Source organism: Corvus cornix, chromosome 3 (assembly GCF_000738735.6).
Source record: "Corvus cornix cornix isolate S_Up_H32 chromosome 3, ASM73873v5, whole genome shotgun sequence".
Taxonomy (NCBI): Eukaryota; Metazoa; Chordata; class Aves; order Passeriformes; family Corvidae; genus Corvus; species Corvus cornix.
Window position 1 is genome coordinate 33,065,572 of NC_047056.1, and position 21,832 is coordinate 33,087,403.

The 21,832-nt window shown below is 39.1% G+C and overlaps 1 protein-coding gene across 1 annotated transcript in view; it reads left to right on the forward strand.

Annotated features, from left to right (window-relative positions):
- Nucleotides 1-21,832, forward strand: part of KIF26B (kinesin family member 26B) — a 285,391-nt gene that overhangs the window by 161,299 nt on the left and 102,260 nt on the right. Inside the window, exon 5 of the mRNA XM_039569408.1 lies at nucleotides 15,751-15,934. Within this exon, the coding sequence (XP_039425342.1) occupies nucleotides 15,751-15,934 (184 nt within the window). The remainder of the gene's footprint in view (nucleotides 1-15,750; nucleotides 15,935-21,832) is intronic.

Consider the following 21,832-nt stretch of genomic DNA (forward strand, 5'->3'; position numbering starts at 1 on the left):
ATTTCCTGAAAATTTTCCCCAGATGTTTTATGCACAGTTACATCTTAATGCCTAAACTATGTTTTCTTTTCTTGAGGTTTGCAAAGTGTGTATGTGGCATTGCTTTTCTGGATATGGGCTATTTCTGATCTGTACACCTGCACAGCCTTGGGAGCAGCAGACAGTGGTTGGATGGGGTAAAGCTCCACAAGTCTGGGTAGTGTCCACACAATTTCTCCTTTAACTCTTATCAGGTTAGTAAAGAAAAGCTATGTGAACCATTGTTTTTTGGTTTAGAAATGAAACTATCAAAATTCCGGTTTGAATTAGACACAGCATTCTTTTCAACTGGATACAGACAATTTTATTTCTCTTTCCATCTATGCTAAAGCTTAAAAAAAAAAGAAAGTATGTGTGGTTTTAAGACACTGAAATGTTTCACTGGTTTTAAAATTCTAGTACATCCTTTCATCCTGAACACTGTCTATGACCAAAGCTATTAGCCAAATTCTAATCCCTATGCTAGAAACCTAAGAAATGGAGTATTCCATCCTGCCCTGTGTTATGTGGCTGTTCTTGTAGGGAGAAAAGGTAGAGGAGTTGTGTTAGCTCTCAGCACCAGTAGCTCTGGGCACCACAGTAGCACTTGCAGACTAGGCTGGAGTAGTGGCTAATGAGCCAGCTGGTTTACCACAACCTTGAGGGACCCTTCTAGTGTTCCTGCTAAATTATATGTGGGCAGCTGATGCTTCACTTGGTAGCTTTTGGACAGAAAAGTGCTCCTTTGCCAAGGAACAGCCACCTGTGCCTTGCCTCCTTGAGAGTGTGTATTCCTGCCCCGAAGAATTCAGAGCAGTGCTAGTGGTTAGTGCCTGGAAATACCACACACTGATCGCCACCCTCACGTCTGAGCTTGCCATTTGCAAAAAAAAAAAAAAAAAAAAAAAAAAGATGTCTTTTCCCCTTAGCTTTGGAATGATTTAGATATTATGTAGGCTTTATCTCGATGGTATTTTCTTTCTCTAATTCAACCTGCAAGGATTTATATAACCAGCATTATTGCAGACTAATTAAAACTAACAGTCTTCAAATGGTCTCACATATTTCTTTATACTTCCTTTGCTCATGGCGATGTGACAGACGGTGTTCAAGAATCCAGAATAACTGTGCTTGCTTCCTGTTATATAAGATGCCTCCTTAAAATAGACTGCTGAAAGACTTTTTGAGTTGGTGCTTTTTTCATTTCTTCCCCCCAACCAGCTTCACAATATCACATTGTTGCCAGTGTGACTGTCTGTCTGCTTCTGCTATAATCTTATTTAGTCTTGGTAGAAAAGAACATGAAAACAAGCTTTGTTTTTGTCATTCCATGCTTTCCTGTGACATCAGATAGAGAAAGGGAAACGGCATGGTCACATGCCCTATATTTATACTCCTTTAATTACTAAATGCCTTGCTCTTTGGAGTTCTCATGATAGTGAGTTTATCTGCAGCAAAGGCAGCAAACCTCTCTCTGCTTGCGAGACAGTTTTACTCCCTGCCAGGTGTTCAAGGGCAGATGCAATTCAGTCATGCTTGAAAAAATTCTCTATCTTGCTTGGTAAATAATGATAGTGTAATCATGCCTTGCCCTCCTAACACACATCATGGTAACCCCAGTTTGGCTGGCTGCCCCACCAGCCAGCTTTCCTGGGAGCCTCCTAACAGTTGTATTGATGAGCTCCACGCATGAGCTGGTTGCCTTGTGTTCTAACTTTCAGGTTTTCTGTAATCTCCTTCTTCAAGAGAATGAATATTTCGCGCTTCTTTTTCTTTCAACAGCAATACAGGGCATACATCATGGTATTGGATTAGGTCCACAGACAGGAATTGCTTTTATAATTCAGAAAATACCTGTTCCTGAAATTTGTCCAGCCCCTTAAGGTCCCATTAGTCTCAGTAGGAGGTAAAGGCATGCACCACATACCACAGGAGATGTCTGGGTCCTTGTAAAATTGAACTTCCAGAGAAAATTTATCATACATTCAGAAACAAGTGATCCAAGATTGGCCTCAGTGAGCTTTGGAGCACAGTCATATCTCCGGAGGGTCGTTGAAACTGCCCCTTACATTATTGATTTGAATTTAATGATCAGAGTGTGCCTCCTTGCAGTGTGAGATGTGTGAAATATAACCATGCAAAAAGGCCCACAGATACACTGTTTCTCCTGGTACTAATTGTGTCACATAGTCCATGGGTCTTCCTTCCGTATCTGCATTTTCAGAGATAGGTATTTAGAACAGAAAATAAATCCAAAGAGGAGGAGGATAAATGCTCTCTAGCTGGGGGAACAGAATAGCAAATGAAAGTCTAAGTTGGTGCAGTGGGCAGGAGCTAATCATAGAATAAAGACTGTAACATCACCCCTGGGGGAGCATTGGACTGTTGGTGACAAGCTGAATGCATTTCATCTGCCTGCTGTGTTTCTGATAGTACCTGTTTAAATGAATTGATGTGGCAGTAAACAGGCAAAAAGAAAAACAGGTAACATGACAGATGGAAAATAGCTACCAGAGAACATAATAAAATGAGGGAAAAAGGAAGTCAGTGATATTGATGACTGAAAGGGAGAGATCTGTGGCCAGTTGCTTTGTCTGGTGCAGAGTTGTGCTGTCCCAGCTCAGGTGTGAAGCAGTGTGAAGCAGTGTGATGGTGTTTGCTTATACTAACAAGGGCCCAAATGGATTCCCTGTCCTGTGCTTTTCTTCTTTTTCTTTTCGTCTTTGGTCTGTGCATGCAGGACTGGTGTGGATGTTGATCTGTGCAAGGGAAAGTGAACTTGGCTGTATTGCATGTGTGTGTTCATCTATATACAAAGCAACAATTTTTGTTATGGGGCATATTTCTTCTTGCCAAAATCATTGTATCAGTAGAGCCATTCTTGAGTAATTGCAAATTTGTCATTAGGTAGTACTTCATGTTTTATTTCCCTATTCTCCATGCTGTTTAGGAATAATCTGACCAGGATAAAGACTTTCACACTAAGAAGGCTATTTGCTGTAACCATACTGTTGAAATGACAGTGGGATAATTTATGTTTAAACAGGGGTAAAAAAAATATATTTATGTGGCTTGTCCGTCTATATCAGCTTTGCAGTGTTTTTGCATTGGGGACACACAGTGTGTGACTGTGGCTTTACATATCAGGGAGAAGAATAAAGTTTATATTTAGAAATTTAGTATGCTTTGTGGTGTAAAAAGGTTGTGTTATCAGCTACTTCAAGCTAAAGTACTTTAAACCCCTCTTGCCCCCCAATATTTGTCAGTCTTCTCAGTTGTAACATTGATTCTTGAATGACTACTTGACTGAGGCTACTTCAGTGATGCCCACAGTTTTTGGTGATATTGCAAGTGCATAAAACAGAAGATTTACTAAAAATAACTTAATTTTGGGGAGCATGGCCTCCCATATGGCTGTGTACAAAGCTGTGGAGAGCCCCACTCATTACTGTGAGTCTAATGGGTCCTGTTAGAGCCAAAGGACTGGTATAAAACTCTGTGGCTTAGTGAGAGGGTGCAGGGGGAATTTTTTGGTTGTCAGAAATCAAAGGGCTATGATATATGGATATCTGCAAAAAGCCTTTTAGAGAGGGCTGATTGCGAGCTACATTTGCTGGGTACTAGGTCACAGAAGAATTGGGATGGGAGCGTGAAGGGAGAGTCTGCTTGAGGCTCCTCAGAGTACTGCACAGGTTTGTTATGAGCTCAGGAGGCCTAAACTGATAAATCTAGGAAGCTTGAATTAGTCCCAAATGGATCAGTATCTTCCAGATAGAATGAAACTTTCATTTTGTTCAGAAGCTTCAACAGGAATATGTTTTATTGTGAAGGAGCTGAGGAGTTCTTTAATACAAAGAGGCAACCTCAGACACAGCAGATCAGTTGGTCAGCTTAATTTTAACTATATTACCCCGTCAATAAGGTTTCCATCCTCTGTTGTTTAAATCTGATAAAAGCATTTCAAGTGAGGGCAGAATCTTGTGATGTTGGAAACTAAATTCTGAGTTCTATTTTCTGGCCAGTTTAGGTTATTTAAAATGACCAATATACCGAATGTGTGAGTGTGATCAAATTTCCAGAATGGAAAATAATGACTTCTCTTTCTGCAAACATAGGGTGAGGCAGCATCTGACCTGCTTGAGCCTTGCTGCAGGTGGCTGTAGTAGGGCAAAAGGAACAGATGAATCTCTTTGTTATCATCTGCTCTGGAAAGCAAAGTATACTCACTGTACACAGAAAGTGCTCTCCTTCTCCTGTCCTCTGGTATAAAAGAAATATAGCAAGAAATACAGTTTTTGTCTTATTCTTAGAGGGGGCCATGTGCATTTTAAGAGGCAAAAGGTTTTTCTGGGTAATATTACCCCTTGTATTTGTAATATCTACTGTGGACCCAGGAGACTCAGTGACTGCAGTGCCTTTGGTGTTACAGAAGAGCAGACAAGACCCTTGCTAATTCCTCTAATATCCCTCCCCCCTGCACCCCTGACTCTCAGCTGTATTTCAGCAATATTGAACAGGAGTTACTGGCACTTTATTCATGTGGAACAGCAAATATAGGTTCTATCAACAAATCACGAAAGAGATTGAGATCCAAGTAAAATCAAACAGCAAATGTGTTTTCCTGCCCTCTTTATATGAGACAGGTTGAGTTTAGAGAAACATTTTTGCATAAAATTTTGAGCCATTGCAAATAACTTATTTTCCCACTTCTGGAGGTATTTTCAAAAATTTGCTTTTGCTAAGAAACAAACTTGTTCAGTATAGTGGTTTGTGCAACTATCTGAGAAGTGCCCTCAGAACTGAAAATTAATTGGCTTTCACTGAAATCTGAACAGGTAATGAGCAAAAAGCTGCAGATTAAAGACTTTACATGTCATAAATTCTGCTTTTTGGTGCCTGGGCTGCACATTTGTACAGTTCAATTCTTTCTGGCAACGCCTTACTACTCTGTGTGGTGTATTTAATTTCATGGGGTTTTTTTAAATTTCACTTTACTGGAAATAGAAAAAAAAAAGAACAAAAGGTTTGTTTTAAAAATATCAGAAATTGCCAACACTAATAGTGTTTTCCAGTTTCATAATTTTTCATAATCATTCTGCAGCATGATTAAAGTAGGTTAAATATTAAGGTCAGCTCCCAAAGGAGGTGGGGTCCAAGCCAGCAGAATGCTGAGCATTCCTGCAAGAGGCTGGGCGCATGGGACTTCCCCTGAAAGTGGTAGGATATGAGGACATTTAGTGTTGTGTAGAATTACTGCCTGAGACTTCAGTAGATAGAGAGAGGTTTTATCATAAAACATTGAAGGTGACCTGGGTGAAATTCGTGTCATTTTTTTTTCTCAGCAAGAAATGTGGATTTCATTCAAATAATTTCATTCAAATGAAACTAAATTCATCAGCATGTGCTGATTAGCTAATATGCTACCAGAAAGTAAACAATTAAAAAAAAATTTAATGTGTTTTCATAAAAATCTTGCAGAAAAGAAGTAGCTATTACTATTTTCAGTTTGAAACTGTAGTTTGACATTCCTCCAGTTATATTTAAATTAATATACTGAAAATTAAAGATTTAATTTTGAATTTCATAAATTTCTGAGACTGACACCAAGTGATTCTGTTGAAAATTTTCAGAGAAAGTACATTTTGAAAGAAAAAATACAACATGATATTTTATTGCTTTCAGATTTACATTGACATTTCTTTCATAGCATCATTGGATTGTAGATGCTGGAAGGGACATCAAGATGTTTCTAATCCGACTTCATGCTCAAAGCAGGCTCAGCTCTGAGGTCGGACATGTTGCCCAGGCTTTTATCCATTTGGGGCTAAACTTGCCCAAGCACAAAAACTGCACAGCATTGCTTGGATGCCTTCAGGGTGAAAAAGCTTTTCCTTATACCCTGTCCAAACTCCTCTTGCTTCAACATATGCCCACTAGCTCTTGTTCTCATTCCATATCCTGGTATGGAGCACAAGTCTGTCATCTTGGTACCCTTCTTGTAGGTACTGGAGGGGATGCTATTAGGCATCTTCAAAATCACCATAACTATTTGTGTCAATCTGCTGAGAAAATATAGATGAATTTATTAGGTCCCACCATTCATAAATTTCTTTGAGCTTCAGCCTGTCTCTAGGAAGGTGGGATCATAAAATTTCTTCCTTTGTTTTGTCTGCTTTGTGTATCAGCTGTTGGGACTGGACTGATTTTAGGGTGTGTGCAGTCTGCTAAGAGGAAGACCTCAGACTTGGACCATAGCATGTTATTTATAGTAACAGTGGTAGTCTCCAGTAGCTGAAAACAATGTGTATCAAAGAATTATCACCATCTCCTGGTGGTGACTTAAATAAGTCCAAGGCAAAACTAACAGGAACTCTCAGAGGAAATATTTTTTACTATGACAGGAGATGGCTTGTCAGAGCTGGGCTTAAGTGTGTTGAATTTCAGTGCATCTGCATTGTCAGAATAGTTTACCATTTGTATGCTGGTGTTATTTTAAATGTGCTGACCTCAAAAATATTGATGAGGCAAAACCCCCTGTAAAACATACCTGCCTTTTAACCTTTTTATGGTTCTGCCAACCGGAAAGTTAAACAATGACAAAATGGACTGTGAATCTGTGTGCTGGCTGCATTTTCTCCTGGTGTTATGAGAGGTTTTTGCTGAATGGGACAGATATGAAGCAGAATAGCTTTCTGCACAGTATGTGGTCAGGCTTTAGCATTCAAGGTAATAGAATAACTGTAATCGTATAAGCTCCATAAAACTTACAGCTAAAGAATTTTCTTTATGTGATTTTAAGGACTGTTATTAAATGGCCAGTGGTTTGTGGGCCCCTCATTGCAAAGCTTCTGTTAGTCACGTTTTTGAGCTGTCACAACTGCTCATGAGGAGAGTCAGCGAGGGGCTGACTAACCAGGAGTCCAGTCCAATGGTCTGGCATTTCCTGTGTTATCTCAGACATAGGGAAAATCTGCCAGCTATTCCTTGGGGAACTTTCACAAGAAGGCAGTGTAACTGTAGATCTATACCTTTATTATTTTACAGTTAACAAGTGTAACATCTGTGTATATTTCTTGTTTTACACAATAACACTACAAAGATAAAACAGTGCACATCTCCTTCCACTTAGTGGAAATGCTGGTGCCTTGCAAAATAAATCCTCAGTATAAATGGGCAATATGTCTTAACACCCAAAGGCTGAGCTGGATGGAGCCTGTTTCTGTCCTTTCCTTGGAAGATACTAGAGTCCTTGCCCTCAGCTCTGTGTGACTGAATTAAAGTCTACTCTGGTTTGAAAATGGGTTGCCAAGTAACCATGGCGGTAACTGATAAGTTCTTACATTTAAATTAATTTGAGTTATAGTAAATATATCTGTTTTTCTTCCTATATTCAACTAGTGATAAACATCTTATTTTATTTTATCCAAGTATAATTGGTCAGCTTGCTTCATGCATTAAGCACGCAGTGACACATATCCAATTGATCCTCAGAGCTTTCCAAGGAAAGGATAATGTTGTGAGCACTGTCATCTGTCTGACTACCATTTTTTATAAAACCATTTTTTTGTAGAGAAAAACAAGCTAGATTAATAGTAGAAACAACCTTTACCCACTCTTTAAAAAAATTGACTAGTGATTTCTCTTCTTTGTTTGATTGCTGAACATTTTCCACATGGTTGGGTTCTTCTGCTTGTTACCAAAATCACTCTTTTTCTCTAAAAATGCAGGTTGATTATGTGTGTCTGCAGTCAATAACAGCAGAAAAGGTGAATCTGGTCATTTTTGTAGTGTGTGTGACCACTACCTTGGTCAGTAATGCCTGAAATTTAGGAACCATATTAAGAAGAGAAGGAGGAGAAAAAGAAAGGAAAGAAATCAGAAATTATATTTCTTTAGCTAAATGTATCAAGATATTGAGTCAATATGTAGTTTTCTTGATGGGTACCATTGAAGGACAAGGGTATGACCTCTTGTAGAAATTTCAAATGTGGTGGTTCGTTTGAGTTGCTTCTTTTTTTGCCAACATTACCTTTATGCATGAGTGCTAATGAATAATCCTGTTGCCAAAGGCAGAAAGACATCTGTCACCAAATCAGAGTTTTCCAGGAACTTACAGGTTAGAGAAAAAGATCTCTGCTGGAATACAGTGCTGCCTGCAGAAGAGAACTTTGTGAATCAAACAGTGATGACATGAGAAGGGGTTTGTTTCAGATCTTGTCCTATCCTTCTCTAAAACTGGGAGTTTCCCTCAAATAACAGCTGTTAGAATATGAGTCCTCTGTCCCACAGTATAGTTGTGTAGAACTTTGAGCTTCTCCTTAAGCTCTTGGTCTGAAAGCATACTCCTCATCTTCGTTTTGCTGCAATCTAGGAGCAGCTCTGTTGCCAAAGAATTTACTCAAATTTGAAGCTAGTATAAGAGCATGTCTGTGATGTTAATTTCACTGAGTTTGCCTGTGTGCCTCAGCTTTTATAAGACTTATCCAGAATAAAGTTTGAAGATCTATTTTGACTTTTTATAATTAATTAAATTAAAAATAAGGAGTTTCTTGACAGTTACAGTACAGTTCCTGGGGAGAGGACAGTCACTAAGGCACTGTGGCCAAAATGTCTGAACTACCACCCAAGATATGAAAGATTAGAGCCTGGGACAGCTTTACTGTTGCTATGAAATTGAATGCATGCATAAAAATAAAGAGAACAATAAGGGGCAAGTGTTTACTGGGCTTTGGAGAGATGTTTATTATACCTTCTACAGAATAAGCAGAAAGCTCAAATTATCTCCAGATTTTAAAGGCATTGTAAAATAATTAAACACAAATACTAAGAATCTTACTGGAACTACAAATCCTGAAAGTGTTCCTCTGAGGATTTTTATTTCATTCCTTACATATCTTACTAGGCTGCAACACCACAGCCCTGGGTTTGGCCACCCCGAGAATTGAAGTGGAATACAGTTTGTCCTGATTCTTGTTTATAGCTTGTAGCTTCCTATTGGAAGGCAGGGAATGAGGACTGAGAAGGGACATGGCAAGACAGCTGCAAGATTTATCACTTTGTCTTTTTGCTTTCACTCTGGGTGAGAAAAAACTGTTCCATGTAGAGGTATGAGGAAAAGCTCTTGGAGGCTGTTCTTGCTTCTTGAACAAGCTTCCCAGGTGGTACCCCTGGTTTGCAGCAGATGGTGGAGGGGTGGCAGAGCAAGCTGTTAGCTTGTGGGTTAAACATCCTCTAAAGCATCTTTCTTCTCTTTGCTTTAGAAGATGCAAGGGAAGGCATGGCACAGAGGAAGCCATGGCTCCTGGCCAATTTGTTGCCCTCCAGATAGAAATGTGAGATTTATATGAAACCACAGTTCATACCACATGCCTCAGATTTTAAGGCTGGGAAAGACCTTGCCATAGAATTCAGGCATATTAGCCATGTCAAATAAGTATGATTTAGAACACCCTTGGAACAAGCCCATTTAGGAGGTCAAAGCAGTAGCAGACAAGCCAAAATAAATGTGAGGAAGAAGCAAGAGAGGGAAAGGAAGTATGTACACAGGGCACTGGCAGGTGTGGTGTCTCCCTTTTTGGTGGTAGCACTCAGGTCAGCCTGGCTGTGATGTGGCCTTACTGAGCATGCATCACCTATGCGGGTGAATGGAAGAAATCGAATCAATTTTGCTGAAAATTCGGAGAAGGTAGGTTAGAGCCCTACAGTCAGAAATGTGAACATCCCATTCAGTGCACTCTGTCCAGTTTGTATGGGCAGCATGTAGGTGACATAATTTAGTAATGAAAGATCCTGGATGAAACACTATTGAGTGACCTTGTGTGACAGAAAATCAAGACTGGCTTTTCTCACAGAGAAAGAACCTGCATGGTTGTAAATTTGCAGTATCCCATTGTTTTTTAACTTCCAGCTACCACGAGGACTTTTCTAGGAAATTTCATATAAACATGTTTACCCAAAGCAGAAAATACACTTGGAAACCATGTTGGCAAACATTTGAGTTGGAAATAATCAAAACTAGTGGCAGGATTCCAGTATTCCTTTGTTTGACATTCTGCCAGTGTCATGGTTCAACCCCAACCAGCAGCCAAGCCCAGGCAGCTGCTCTCTCTCTCCCCCACCAGTGGGAGTGGGAAGGGAATGGGAAGGGTGAAAGCGAGAAAACTCGTGGGTTGAGATAAAGACAGTTTATCAGGGAAAGCAAAAGCCATGCACACCAGCAAAGCAAAACAAGGTGTTAATTCAGTACTTCCCATGAGCAGGCAGGTGTTTGGCTGTCTCCAGGAGAGCAGGGCCCCATCACACATAATGGTGACTTGGGAAGACAAACACCAACATTCCAAACATTCCACCCCTTCCTCCTTCTTCCCCCCACTTTATATTCTGAGCATGATGCCATTTGGTCTGGAATATCCTTTTGGTCAGTTTGGGTCACCTGTCCCAGCTGTGTCCCCTCCCAGCCTCCCATGCACTCCCAGCCTCCTCACCAGTGTGGCTGTAGGAGAAGCAGCAAAGGCCTTGGCTCTGTGTATGCCCTGCTCAGCAATAACAAAAACATCTCTATATTATCTTCACTGCGTTCAGTACAAACCCAAAACACAGCTCCACACTAGCCACTGGGAAGAAAATGAACTCTACTCCAGCTGAAACCAGCGCAGTCAGTTAACTAAAATACTACACAGATTACATTTTACTTTGTAGGTGACAGTCTAAAACTTCTGCTTTGTTCTACGGGAGAAATTATGTCTGGGGTTAAAAAAAAAAAAAAAGAAAGAAAAGAAGAACATCAGTACAGCTCTTGTTTTGAGGGTGTGGCTGGATAATGGTGTCTTTCACTATATGTGCTCAACCTGAGACCATAGGATACAAATGTTTCATGCTGGGTAACAAACACTGCTGATCACAGATACACAGGTCTATTTTATAGCTGATGATATACCTGCACAAATATGCTTAGAGAGTTTGCTCAGAAGACTGATTTCCAAACTAAACTTCCATCTATTTTCCAACATACATTAAAATACAGCAGGCAAGACAGTTTTGGGTAAGTAAAGGTAGCGTTTTAATTGCCATGGAAGATCATTAACATACTTTGGGCTTGTCTAACCATCACATCCTCTGGTAAGCCATCCCTTGCAGAGATAAAGTTCATACCTTACTCCTTGAATGGTGCACCCAGCCAAGAATAGTTTTACTATAAGATGGAATTGTGCCTCCAAATACGGAAGAAAAATAGTTTTTTAGTTTGAATTAAAATTGTAAATATTTACAATAAAGTTAGTTAATACATGACTGTTTAGTATCCATAGCTTGTGAGTAATTTTCTCTGTGGAAAATATGATATGAAAATGAAATTTCACTTCCTATTTTGACACAGAAACTGATATGCCAGCTCAATATCGTCTATGATCTGGAATTCTATTTCCAAGGGTGATAAGTACTGGATGCATCTTAGTGTAGTATGAACATCCAGTAAGGAATAATTATACAGAGATACTCACCTAAGGAAATCTCTTCAGATCTCTTCTCCACTGATGGAGGAGTGTGTCAGTCAGTGTTACTTATCAATGAACTTTGCTGACAAAAATGTGAATAGTATTTTAAGTATCTGCTTAATGCTCCACCTCCTTCTAAATCTAATGAACTTAGTGGGCCTACTGACCTCTACTTTGACAGTCCTAAAGTTTTAACTTTGCCTTGCATGATGTGTTGCTGAAAAAAACATTTTCTTTTATCAAGCTAAACAAGTGTCCCTTGAATTTTATTAGCATTAATTTAGAAGCCATGAATTTTCAAACTATTCTTTCCACAGAGTTTCCTTACATATGTTGTACTGTAAGAAATCACCCCAATGACTTCTCTAAGCAAGATATTTACAGAGCTTTCCACAATGCCTTTTATTTTGCCTAGAGTTTAAGCAACTTCATTCTTGTATTGCTTATAAGTAGTATGAATAACTTAGCAGAGTTCTTTGCACCACTCCGAGATGTGCCTTTGTTCTGTGTTAAAAATGGATTATTTAATCCATTTATGTTCATTCATCTCTCTAATCATGTTTCCAAAGAGCATGCTTTCCCCCCTGCATCTCAGTATTAGCTCTAAGATGGTTTACTTCCATTTCTTCAGTAAGTCACATGGAGCATCTTCAGCTTTCAGAAAGTTCCTATCAGTCTTGAATTGTCTTCCAGGGTAGGGAAGTTACTTCTACATTCAATGTGTTTGAAAATCCCAGCCTGCTGGGGAGTTTTAAGGTGAAAAAATATATCACCGTTTCTGGTGGGGTGTGAAAACAGTTCTGACTGCCGAAAGATATAAATTATTAAACTTGTATTTTAAAAAACAAAAAGTAGAGAATGTCCTTTCAAGAAATGATCTCAGTCTTTGCTATGGATCAGGTGGACTTTCAAAGCAGTTTCCCTTTCCTGCCAGGGCAATGTATTAGTTTTATTTGGATTGAACTTTAATCAGCTTTCTAATGTCCCCCCTGCAATTTCAGCTCTTGATCTTGTGATTATTTGCTCTGCCAGAAATCTTGTAAGCCTTCAAAAAGTCTCCAGCTGCTTGTTTGCATAGGGACTCTCAGGAAAGAAATAGTCCAAATTATCTGAAGGCGTTAATCCAAAGTATATTAGCTAAACTGGATTAAATATGCATTATTTTGGAAGGTAATTCAGTAAAATGACATTAAAGACAGTTCTGTTGTGAATAAGTATGTTCACACAGTGGTCTAATGCAATTTAAATTATACCCTTCGAAAATTGAATTTGGATCAAATTCCTTGTGAGTCTCTGTGGATGCAATCCCTACCACAGCCATACCACACACAGTGGGGAAGTGGTTTACAATGCACTGGAGCCCCCTGCACACCCCTGCATATTCCATAGCTGATATCACTTGGCTCAAATGGGAGCTAATACAACCTGGAGTATGATCAGCTTATTGTCAGCACAAAAAGCCATGCTGCCATCACTGCCATCACCATTACTGCAGCAGTAGGCAGAGTCTCAAGTGGAAATCAGAGCCCTATTATACTAGATATTAAATGAAAAAAATAAAATAGCTGGCTCCTGTACAAAGAGCAGAGCCTAAACAGCTGCTGGCGGAGCTGTGCAGGCTGTGAGCTGCACCGTCCTCACGTCTCCCAGGGTCCAGCCTCGTGCCTTGCCTGAGAAGCCTGGTGGTCCAGAGAGTCTGCATGGGAGAGCCAGGCCTCTGACTTGCCTGGAAAAGTAAAATATGAGAATTTGTAACCTCCTGTGCTAGATCACAGGGCCAAATCAGTACCAGCTGGCATGACCAGTTGTGTTTGGAGCAATGCTAGCCACTCAGGCTGAAGGATTTTGCTCACGCAAATGTGCTCACAAGAAAGCCACACTCTGTGTATTTGTATCATATTGCAGCCTACATGTGGTTAAACTAGCCTTCTCTTCCCAATTAAATGCTCTGAGAATTACCTGATGCCTACTGCCTTTTTGATCCCCTTCAAAATTCAGTCAAGTCTGATAGGGCTTGTAAATTATTTTCTAGCCTGCCATGTGTTGATTTCCTCTCATTGGGGAAAAAAAGAGAGGCCCATGAAGTTGTGAGAAATAGTTCGTTGTTTTTCAAACATTTTTCCAGTCACAGGCCAAAAATATAAGGAAAATGCAGGTTATTCCATTTGAATGCAATCTCAAAGGTTATAACTGTCAAACTAGAATGTAGTTCCAAGATTTTGAAAAGGCCAGGTACCTCCAACAGTGGTTTTTTTTTTTTCAGAAAATGTTGGTATGTGCTTGGTTGGGTCAGGAAGTGGTTTGTATTACACTGTCAGCTTTGTAAAAAGAACGGCAAATTCTGGAGGAGCATTTAGTGGCAAGAGGGATAATGGCTCTGTCAGTCAATTCAGGAAACAGCTCTTAGGAAATATACTTTCACCAGGGCATGAGTCGGTGAGACCAGATGGATGACCATAGTGGATGGAGCTAGTGCTTATATTTCAGACTGGACTAATGCACTTGACTAAAGGGGTAAAGCTTTCAGTATGTTTGACCAACATTTACATTTTCAGTTGCTTCAAGTAGAGTACAAGATTTCTCTTGAAATAATTTTATAGTGAAAATAAGATGTACAGAATATCTTGATTCAGCATGGACAACTTCATAGAAGTATTAGCAATGGACAGTGTGGAAGCTGAAATAATTGAATCCTCTCAAACCATGGAGATGTTGCAAGGAAAAGGAAAAATGGTTTTGACCAACACATTTTGGGTACATTTTCTATGAAAAAGAAAGTGTATCCTTAAATGAGAGGGACAGGTTATGAACTGCAGTCTTCAGGTCAGCATGAAGAGAAAGGACAGGGAGGTGGTACAGAAACTTCTGAGTTCTAATTCTGTGTCAGGTCAGTTAAAATCTCCTAGTGTTTTTCTTTTATTAGAAATGAATTTATCTGGAAGCGCTTTGCACTTGCCATAGGCTAAAAGAACACACACTGGTGGTGCACACAGTGTGCTTGTGACCAGCTGCAATATGGCAATGTCATGCCAAGCAGTCATTTGTCCATGTGTCTGAGACACCTGATACAAACACCAGTTACTGGCATATTGAAATGTGTATATATTCAGTCTCCCCTGACTCCTTTGGGTAAAATGATGTAATTACTTTTGTAAGTTTTGACTTGGATAATATAAACTGATACCAGTGTAATGGAGCTAAAGCTTCTTAAAACTTAGGAGGATTTTGAATTATTGGTCTTGAGTGACACACTTCAGCAAAGTAAGGAGAGCTACTGTCAGCACAGACTGCTTTTATATATATATTAAGTCCCAATTTGTCTGCCGAAGCAAACAAAATTGTTCTATCCATCTCTCCTTTGAGTTGGTTCTCCCCCTGACCTGCTCTGTTTAAAGTGCTCTGTTTTGCAAAAGGGAAACCATGGCACAACATGATTAATATTGATGTTACACCTGGGCAGTGCAGGATGCACAAGTGTTGGAACAAACCAGCTGCAACAAAGACTTGAATGTTGCATTATCTCTCAAAATAAAACATTTTGCAAAACAAAACTACTGAATGTTTCAGTTCCAGGAAAGCTTAGCTTTTCAATCAAAGTCTATACAAACTTCAGCATTCTTATCTGAGAATACTGTACTATTAAAAACAGTCTTCACTGTTTCCCCTGCTTAGTGGTTAATGCAGCTGGAGTTTGTATGATTGTCTCCATCTCATCACAAACAGCAATATTTTCACTGGTCACCATTTGTTCAGTTTTTAGACTGGCTTATGTTTTAAGAGGTGATAAAAATTTTGAACAGTTAGTGCAAGGCTTCTTACACCTCAGCAGATTCACCTGAGCATTTATTACTAATTTATCACTAATAGTGTTCATTTCCTAATCAGACTTATGCATGAGACACAATTCTGTGTGAACCTTTTGTAATTCTAAAACAGAAATTGTCATATAGCTCATTGGTTTGGGTTTGGAGCTTTCTTGCAGGCTGAATTGTTTCAACAGGTAAGATAGTGACAGAGGCCTGATTGTGACCCTACTTAGTGCAGACTTTAAATTTGGAGCAACTTTGTGGTCATTGGCATTAAAATAGTACTAATGAGGGAAGAACAAGAATTATGAAACTATTGGGATCAATGAGGGCAAAACTGAGAGCCTACATAAACAGTAACCTGATAAATACTTTCATTTATTCTTGTTGATGTTTGAGGTTGTTTTAGCTTACTATTGTCATTTTTCCCACAGAGCTGCTCAGAAATTGAACCTTTCTTCCAAAAAGAAGAAGCACAGGCCTTCTGCATCATCTGTTCCTGAATCTCCTCTCTTCTCTACCTGCTTCAGCAGTATCCTTCAGACTTCCCCACCCCCTGCACCACCATGTTTGTTGAGGGCAGTCAGCAAAGTGAAAGACACTCCTGGTTTGGGCAAGGTAGGCCTTGCAAATATCACCGAAACACTTATTTTCTTTGGCAGAAGATTTTATCCTTGTGCAAAACACTAAGGAAAACCATGTCCTCTCTCAGTTGGCTTTACTGTGGCTGATACCTGAACACATGTAAAAAGGCCTAACAACTCAAGTTAACTAATGCAAGTGAATTTCTAATAAAGCTAAAGTTGACTTAACACAGACAGACCTAATTGTGCAGCAGTTATACACTTCAAAGCCCAGCTACACTAATGCACCTGCATTGGGACCACAGTGCTACCAGGTGGAGTTAATGTCCATTCTGCCAGGAGGTAATATCCATTCTGGGTTTCAGGAGTAGTTTGTCACTGTGGCTGTATAAACTGGATAGCAGTTGCTTGCTATGGCATATTTTGTGTTCCTGATCCCTTGCTTTCCAGACTGGTGTCTTGGCTGTAATTTCTTTCTGGCTCATGTTTGCTGGCTCTCTTCCAGTACATCTACCTGAACAAAACCTATGCTGATAATGATAAATTGCTCCTTTTTCCTTCTGTCGTGTTATTTCCTCCCATTCTGCATAATCATTCCCTTTTAAAATACTGTTTAGGTGCATATGTATGTTGAGGCGATGGAGGAGGTGGGTATACAGTTTGCTGTTGCTTTGTAATTTGTCTGAGTGGCCCTTCCTTTTTCCCTGTTACAAGTGGAGAGCCTGGCATATTACATCTGGGAATATGCACATGCAGTTGCTGAGAAAAGCAGTTTGCTTTAATCAAGGTTGTTTCTTATGCAAGCATCTGTGTGCATAGCTTTTCCATATTCCTTGAATACTAAGCAGTGACAATGAATTTGGTGAAAGTTTTTGTTCAGAGGAGAAACTGTAATGTATGATCTAGGATTGCTGAGCATAGGATGGGCTTCAGAATTTTCACTGCTGATTTTGGATACTCGCTTTCTTATATTGTGCAGTTCCAGGGTTTCCTTTCAAAGAACAATGGTATTACTTTCATGGCTGGTTTGATGCCTGTTTGAAAAGAGATTCCCTCCACATGGGGCTCCCTTCCTTTCCTCTGGCCTGGTAGGTGGAAAAAAAATGTAGAAATCTGTCATGATCTTATAAAAGTTTAATAGGGATACATATTCTGATTTTAGTGGGGGAAAGAGGACTAAACTGGAACCTGTTCATTGTTATAAGAAGTTGCTACAGAATAGATTTACAATAGAAGCCATTCTCTCAGGAGTCTTACTTTTCTGTGCTTGGGACGAGTTACCTCTGAATAAAAATTCCATTGAGGAATAATCAAGGGTGTGTTCTTGGAAACAGGAGCTCATCTCCCATCTTGGACTGCGTCAGCACTTTTCCGGATTATTATTTTCATATGTCCCAAGGAAAGGGTCTACACATAGCTCTGTCTGAACTTTCCAAGCTGATTTGAGCCTTTCTTATTCCTCTCACCACTGGTTTCCAGTGGAGAGGGCTTGGGAAGCAGTTTTGCAATACTCCAAAACAGACCTGTGATTGGCTTCTTCAAAACCATGTACTAGAACAAGGTCCAGGCTTTCTAGCTATGCAAGTAAAACTAAAATTTTGCAGCCTACATGATGAAGGAGGATATTTCTTTTCACTTCAGACTTACTGTCCCAAAGCTATCAGAGTATATAAGTAGCTAAGAGGTTTTAACACATTGACACACATGCTTCTTCAAAGCAGAAAACCAAATTAGGTTATTTCATATAGTCAAACTAGAGAAAATTAAATTTTTTCCACATTTCCATTAGCAAAACCTGCAGTTTCTGGAAGCCAGTTTCATTTTTCACCTTTTTGGTTTCTTTTAGGAGGCACCTTATAATTATGACCTGAAGCTTGTATACTTTCATCAAAGTTTCCCATCAGTTTACCTCTGTAGCACAATTTTAATTTTAATATGTCAAAAATAGATGTGAGGCACAATAAGTAAATAACTTCAGGATAACAATGTAATTTATCTGTCAGACTGGAAAAACTTTAGATGAGGTAATGGAATTTCCAGCTTATTTACTTTAAATTTTCATTGTTTATATGTGTTCTGTAAAGTGTGGTTGGGATATGTTTTGATAAAACCAGTTACTTTTCTCAGCATTTTTTCTCATATAGTGTTTTCTGTAAGGGTATAAATTTATTAAATATGAATTCATGTGGAGGAAGTGAGTTCAGGGAAGCTAAATGTTGTTTTCAATAATTTAGGGTTTTTTCCTGGTTTGTATTTAAATAGCATTTTACCAGCAATCTCAGTGTGATAAAACTTTATTTCCCTTTGGGTTTGAGTGGGCTGGGCAATTTCTAAGGTGACAGTTTGTTACTGGAAAGTCTGGTTCACCAGAACTGGAAGGATGGCCGTTGCCAAGGATTGTGGATTTCTGAGACTCTGGGGGACAGCTGTGCATGGGCTCCCTGGAAGGCAGGCTCACTCCTGCAGGGCTGTGAGCCCTGGCACAGACACTGGGTGTTACTGGCTCGGTGTCAGCTTGAGAGCTGTCAGTTTTCCAGGGGAGATGGGATATCCAAGATGTGAAGGATAGGAAGTTGAGTAAATCAAATCTTAGACTTTGAGGGTAAATTTAATTTCACAGTTTTCTAAAATGAATTTGCAAGCAAACAGTTGCTATTTTATATTTTCACTCCTACTAGAAATTTCAAAGATTCTACTTCTCATTGCAAAATTAATGTCAATGATTTATTTAAAATTATAGAATTTCTCATCTGTAATGTGTAGGCATATAAATTTTTTAAAAGTTAAAATAGGAAGATCTGCCTATCATCAATATATTTAGAAGTTAATTAGCAGTGCATTTAGGATGGATAATGGCAACAACTCTCTGCTGACGTGTCTAAATTGACGAAAACGGTATAGTATTAGAGAGTATATATTCAGGTTGTATGCTTCATGCCTTTTATTACAGAATGCCTTGCAAATCAAAACTGTGCCAGCCTGGACTTTGGAAGAAGTATTATTTGAAATCTGAAGTTCAGCTTCACAGAAGCAGGAAGATGATATTAATAATGAAATGGTGGGACTGCATAGTCAGCATTTTACTTTGATGTTAGATACACCACTGAGCCTGGCAGAAGTACTGCATTGTCAAAGTGAAACAAGCAAAGGATCAGATTCTTTGTTGCACTCATTTCCAAATAGCTCTTCCTGATGCTAAATAAAAAGGTGTGACTCTGTTGTAAATATATTAACAGGGGTGCTTTCATGGGTCATAATTTATCCAGGGATTTGTATTTGCTGGTAGAGGGAGATGATCTTGAGTGGTAGTGGGGTATCCCCACAGTCAGTTCTTGAGAGTTTTCTTTCAGGCTGAGTGACAATCCTGCTCCATAAACTGCTACAGCTTAAGCATAATTTCTTCTCTCTCTGCTGTCCTTGAATCATCATATTCTGAGTAACAGATTGCTTTTACTGAGTTTACCCAGAGAGAAAGTGCTACTGTTCTGGATGGTTGTACATGATTTTTCCCCAAATCTCATAGTTTTAAGTCTGTTGTTTCCTTCCTAACAATAAGCCAAAAAGAGAGCAAAAAGGCTTTCTGTGCAGAAATAATGAGCTATTCCATGCCTGCACTAAGATTAACTACTGTAAGGCCATTCTAGTAAGGTTTGCTTAGATTTGCTCCCCAGTCTGCTTTCCTCTGTCCTCCCCTCTACACCTCCTCTTCCATTTTCTGTCAAACAAAATCAAAAGTAAACCAATACTTTTGATGAAAATCTGAAATGTTCTTTCTATGAAAGATGTTGTTTTGCTGAATCCCACATTTGACATGAAAAACAGCTGGAATGAAAAATTTTCTGCCAGCCTGAATAAATAGGTTGTTTTCAGGTGGCAGGGGGTTAGAATAAATGGATGTGGTCTCTGTTCTTTCTTTCATCTATTATTTTTCTGTGTGTAGTCTTATAAACCTCTGTCACTGAGAGGTATTTTTTATGTTTGGGCAGAGATTAGTTTACTTTTCTTTATATATATATATATTTTTTTTTTTTTTTGGTGTGGATTTTTGTTATTTGGTACTTATTAATCTCAAAATAAAATAGCAATGCTTGGGCACTAAAATAATCCCTATGCAAAAGGTTTCTACCAGGGAGAAGCAAGTCACCATTGAACTTTCTTCAAGTGGTCTTTTCAACCTATTAAAAAAGCAACTGCAATTTGTGATTCTGTTTACTGTGACGTGGTATGAATGAGGGATGTGGTAGCTGGTCTTCTGGCATCAAGTACAGGGCTGAGCATGGAGACTGGCTGGGAGGGGCCATGAATTGGAACCAAAACATAGCCAAATGGCAGGAGTGGCCGCAGGAAGTTGGCAGTGTGATAGATGCTCCTGAGTCATACACCTTTCTGCCAAGGACCTGTAGTAAAGAAAATTCAGTTAAAAATAATTTTTTGGTGCCTGGTTGAAGAATCACAGCACAGTATTTGATTGAATTAAGCCCAAAATCTACTATTCACTTTACAGAAGTCTGCAGCTTATCTTTTTCTCACATTCATTTACATAAAACTGTATAAGGAAGAATCAGAACATTTTGTCTGACCTGAAAGTGTGTCTACCAAACCAACACAGTATTTGCCAAAAGTAACAGTGAAGAAATCTCTCATGCCCAAGCAATTCAGGTTTGTGAGTAGATTCACAACAGTCTTTTGCCTGGGACAGAAGCATATGCCAAAGCTTTGGGTTCACAAACTGCTAGTATTTCAGCTGTCCACTGCCTTAAAATAGTTTTTGTTTACTTTTCATTAAATCTGGCAACAATTATTGCACTGTCTTTGGCATGCTTTAATCCAAGCTATATAACTGCAATAAGGGCGTTAATAATGAGTAACTATTATATTGGCTATGGCCTGTATGAATCATTATGTGAATAGTCTTTGTCAAAAGATGTTTTCAGTGGCCATGTCAACTCTTTGTATCAGTGCAGGGAAGTAAAGAGATGTTCTTACACTTACGTGATTTGCAAAGTTGATTTGAAGGGAATGAAATTGATTCGCATCTTGTTTAAGTCCAAAAGGTAAAGGAAACCTCCTTTACCTCTATCAGAGTTTGCATTTTGACCTGCTGATTGATGGATGTCAGGATTTTTTTGTCAACATTAGGATATATATTAAGCGGGCATTTATGAAAACCTGTGCTACGGTCAGCAAAACAGCCAGCACAACTTGCAAAATATGTTCTGTATTTCACTTCACTGCCAACCATCTTTAAGGTTTTTCCAGAAAGAATGAGAAGGGGTTCTCTTTCCTTTGTAAAGCAGAGATTCTCTCTTCATCCTTCAGGTGTACAGGGGCAAAAGTTAACGGATAGATGACAAAAGTGATTTTAAACCCTTTATCACAGAAAACAATTTCTATGTGAGAGCTGTTTTTTTCCCCCAAAGTTACCATGGCTACTGAAAGGTGGGAGGATGACCCCTTGAGGCATTTAAAGAAGACATATGTGTTCATCTTTGTTGTCAACATGATTGTTGTACAAATTAGTTAGTTCCACTTGGAATGAAATCCAGGTGGCCTTTTGCCCTCCAGTCAGAATTGCTCAGAACTGTGTTTTTCTTTGTGAAATGTACTCTTTGGACCTGGTGGAGGCTTTCTTGCACTTTGCCTAGATTCCTGCTAGATGAGATTTTCTAGGAGGAGTTTTAAGCTCAAGCTGCTTTAAGTAAAAGGTGAAGTTTTTAGAATCTGGAAGAATTGCTGTTAGCAAAAGTCTCTCACCTTTGTCAATCATGTTTTCTGTGAACACTTAGTTTGCCTTTCTGTAAAGTAAAGCTTATTCTGGATGTGGAAGTACTAACCCAGGCATGCCAGAAGCCTGTCAGATTGCATCTTGGTTGACTTTGAGGTTTAAAGTAACATGTATTTTAAAGAAATTTATATGCAGTCATATTTTCCC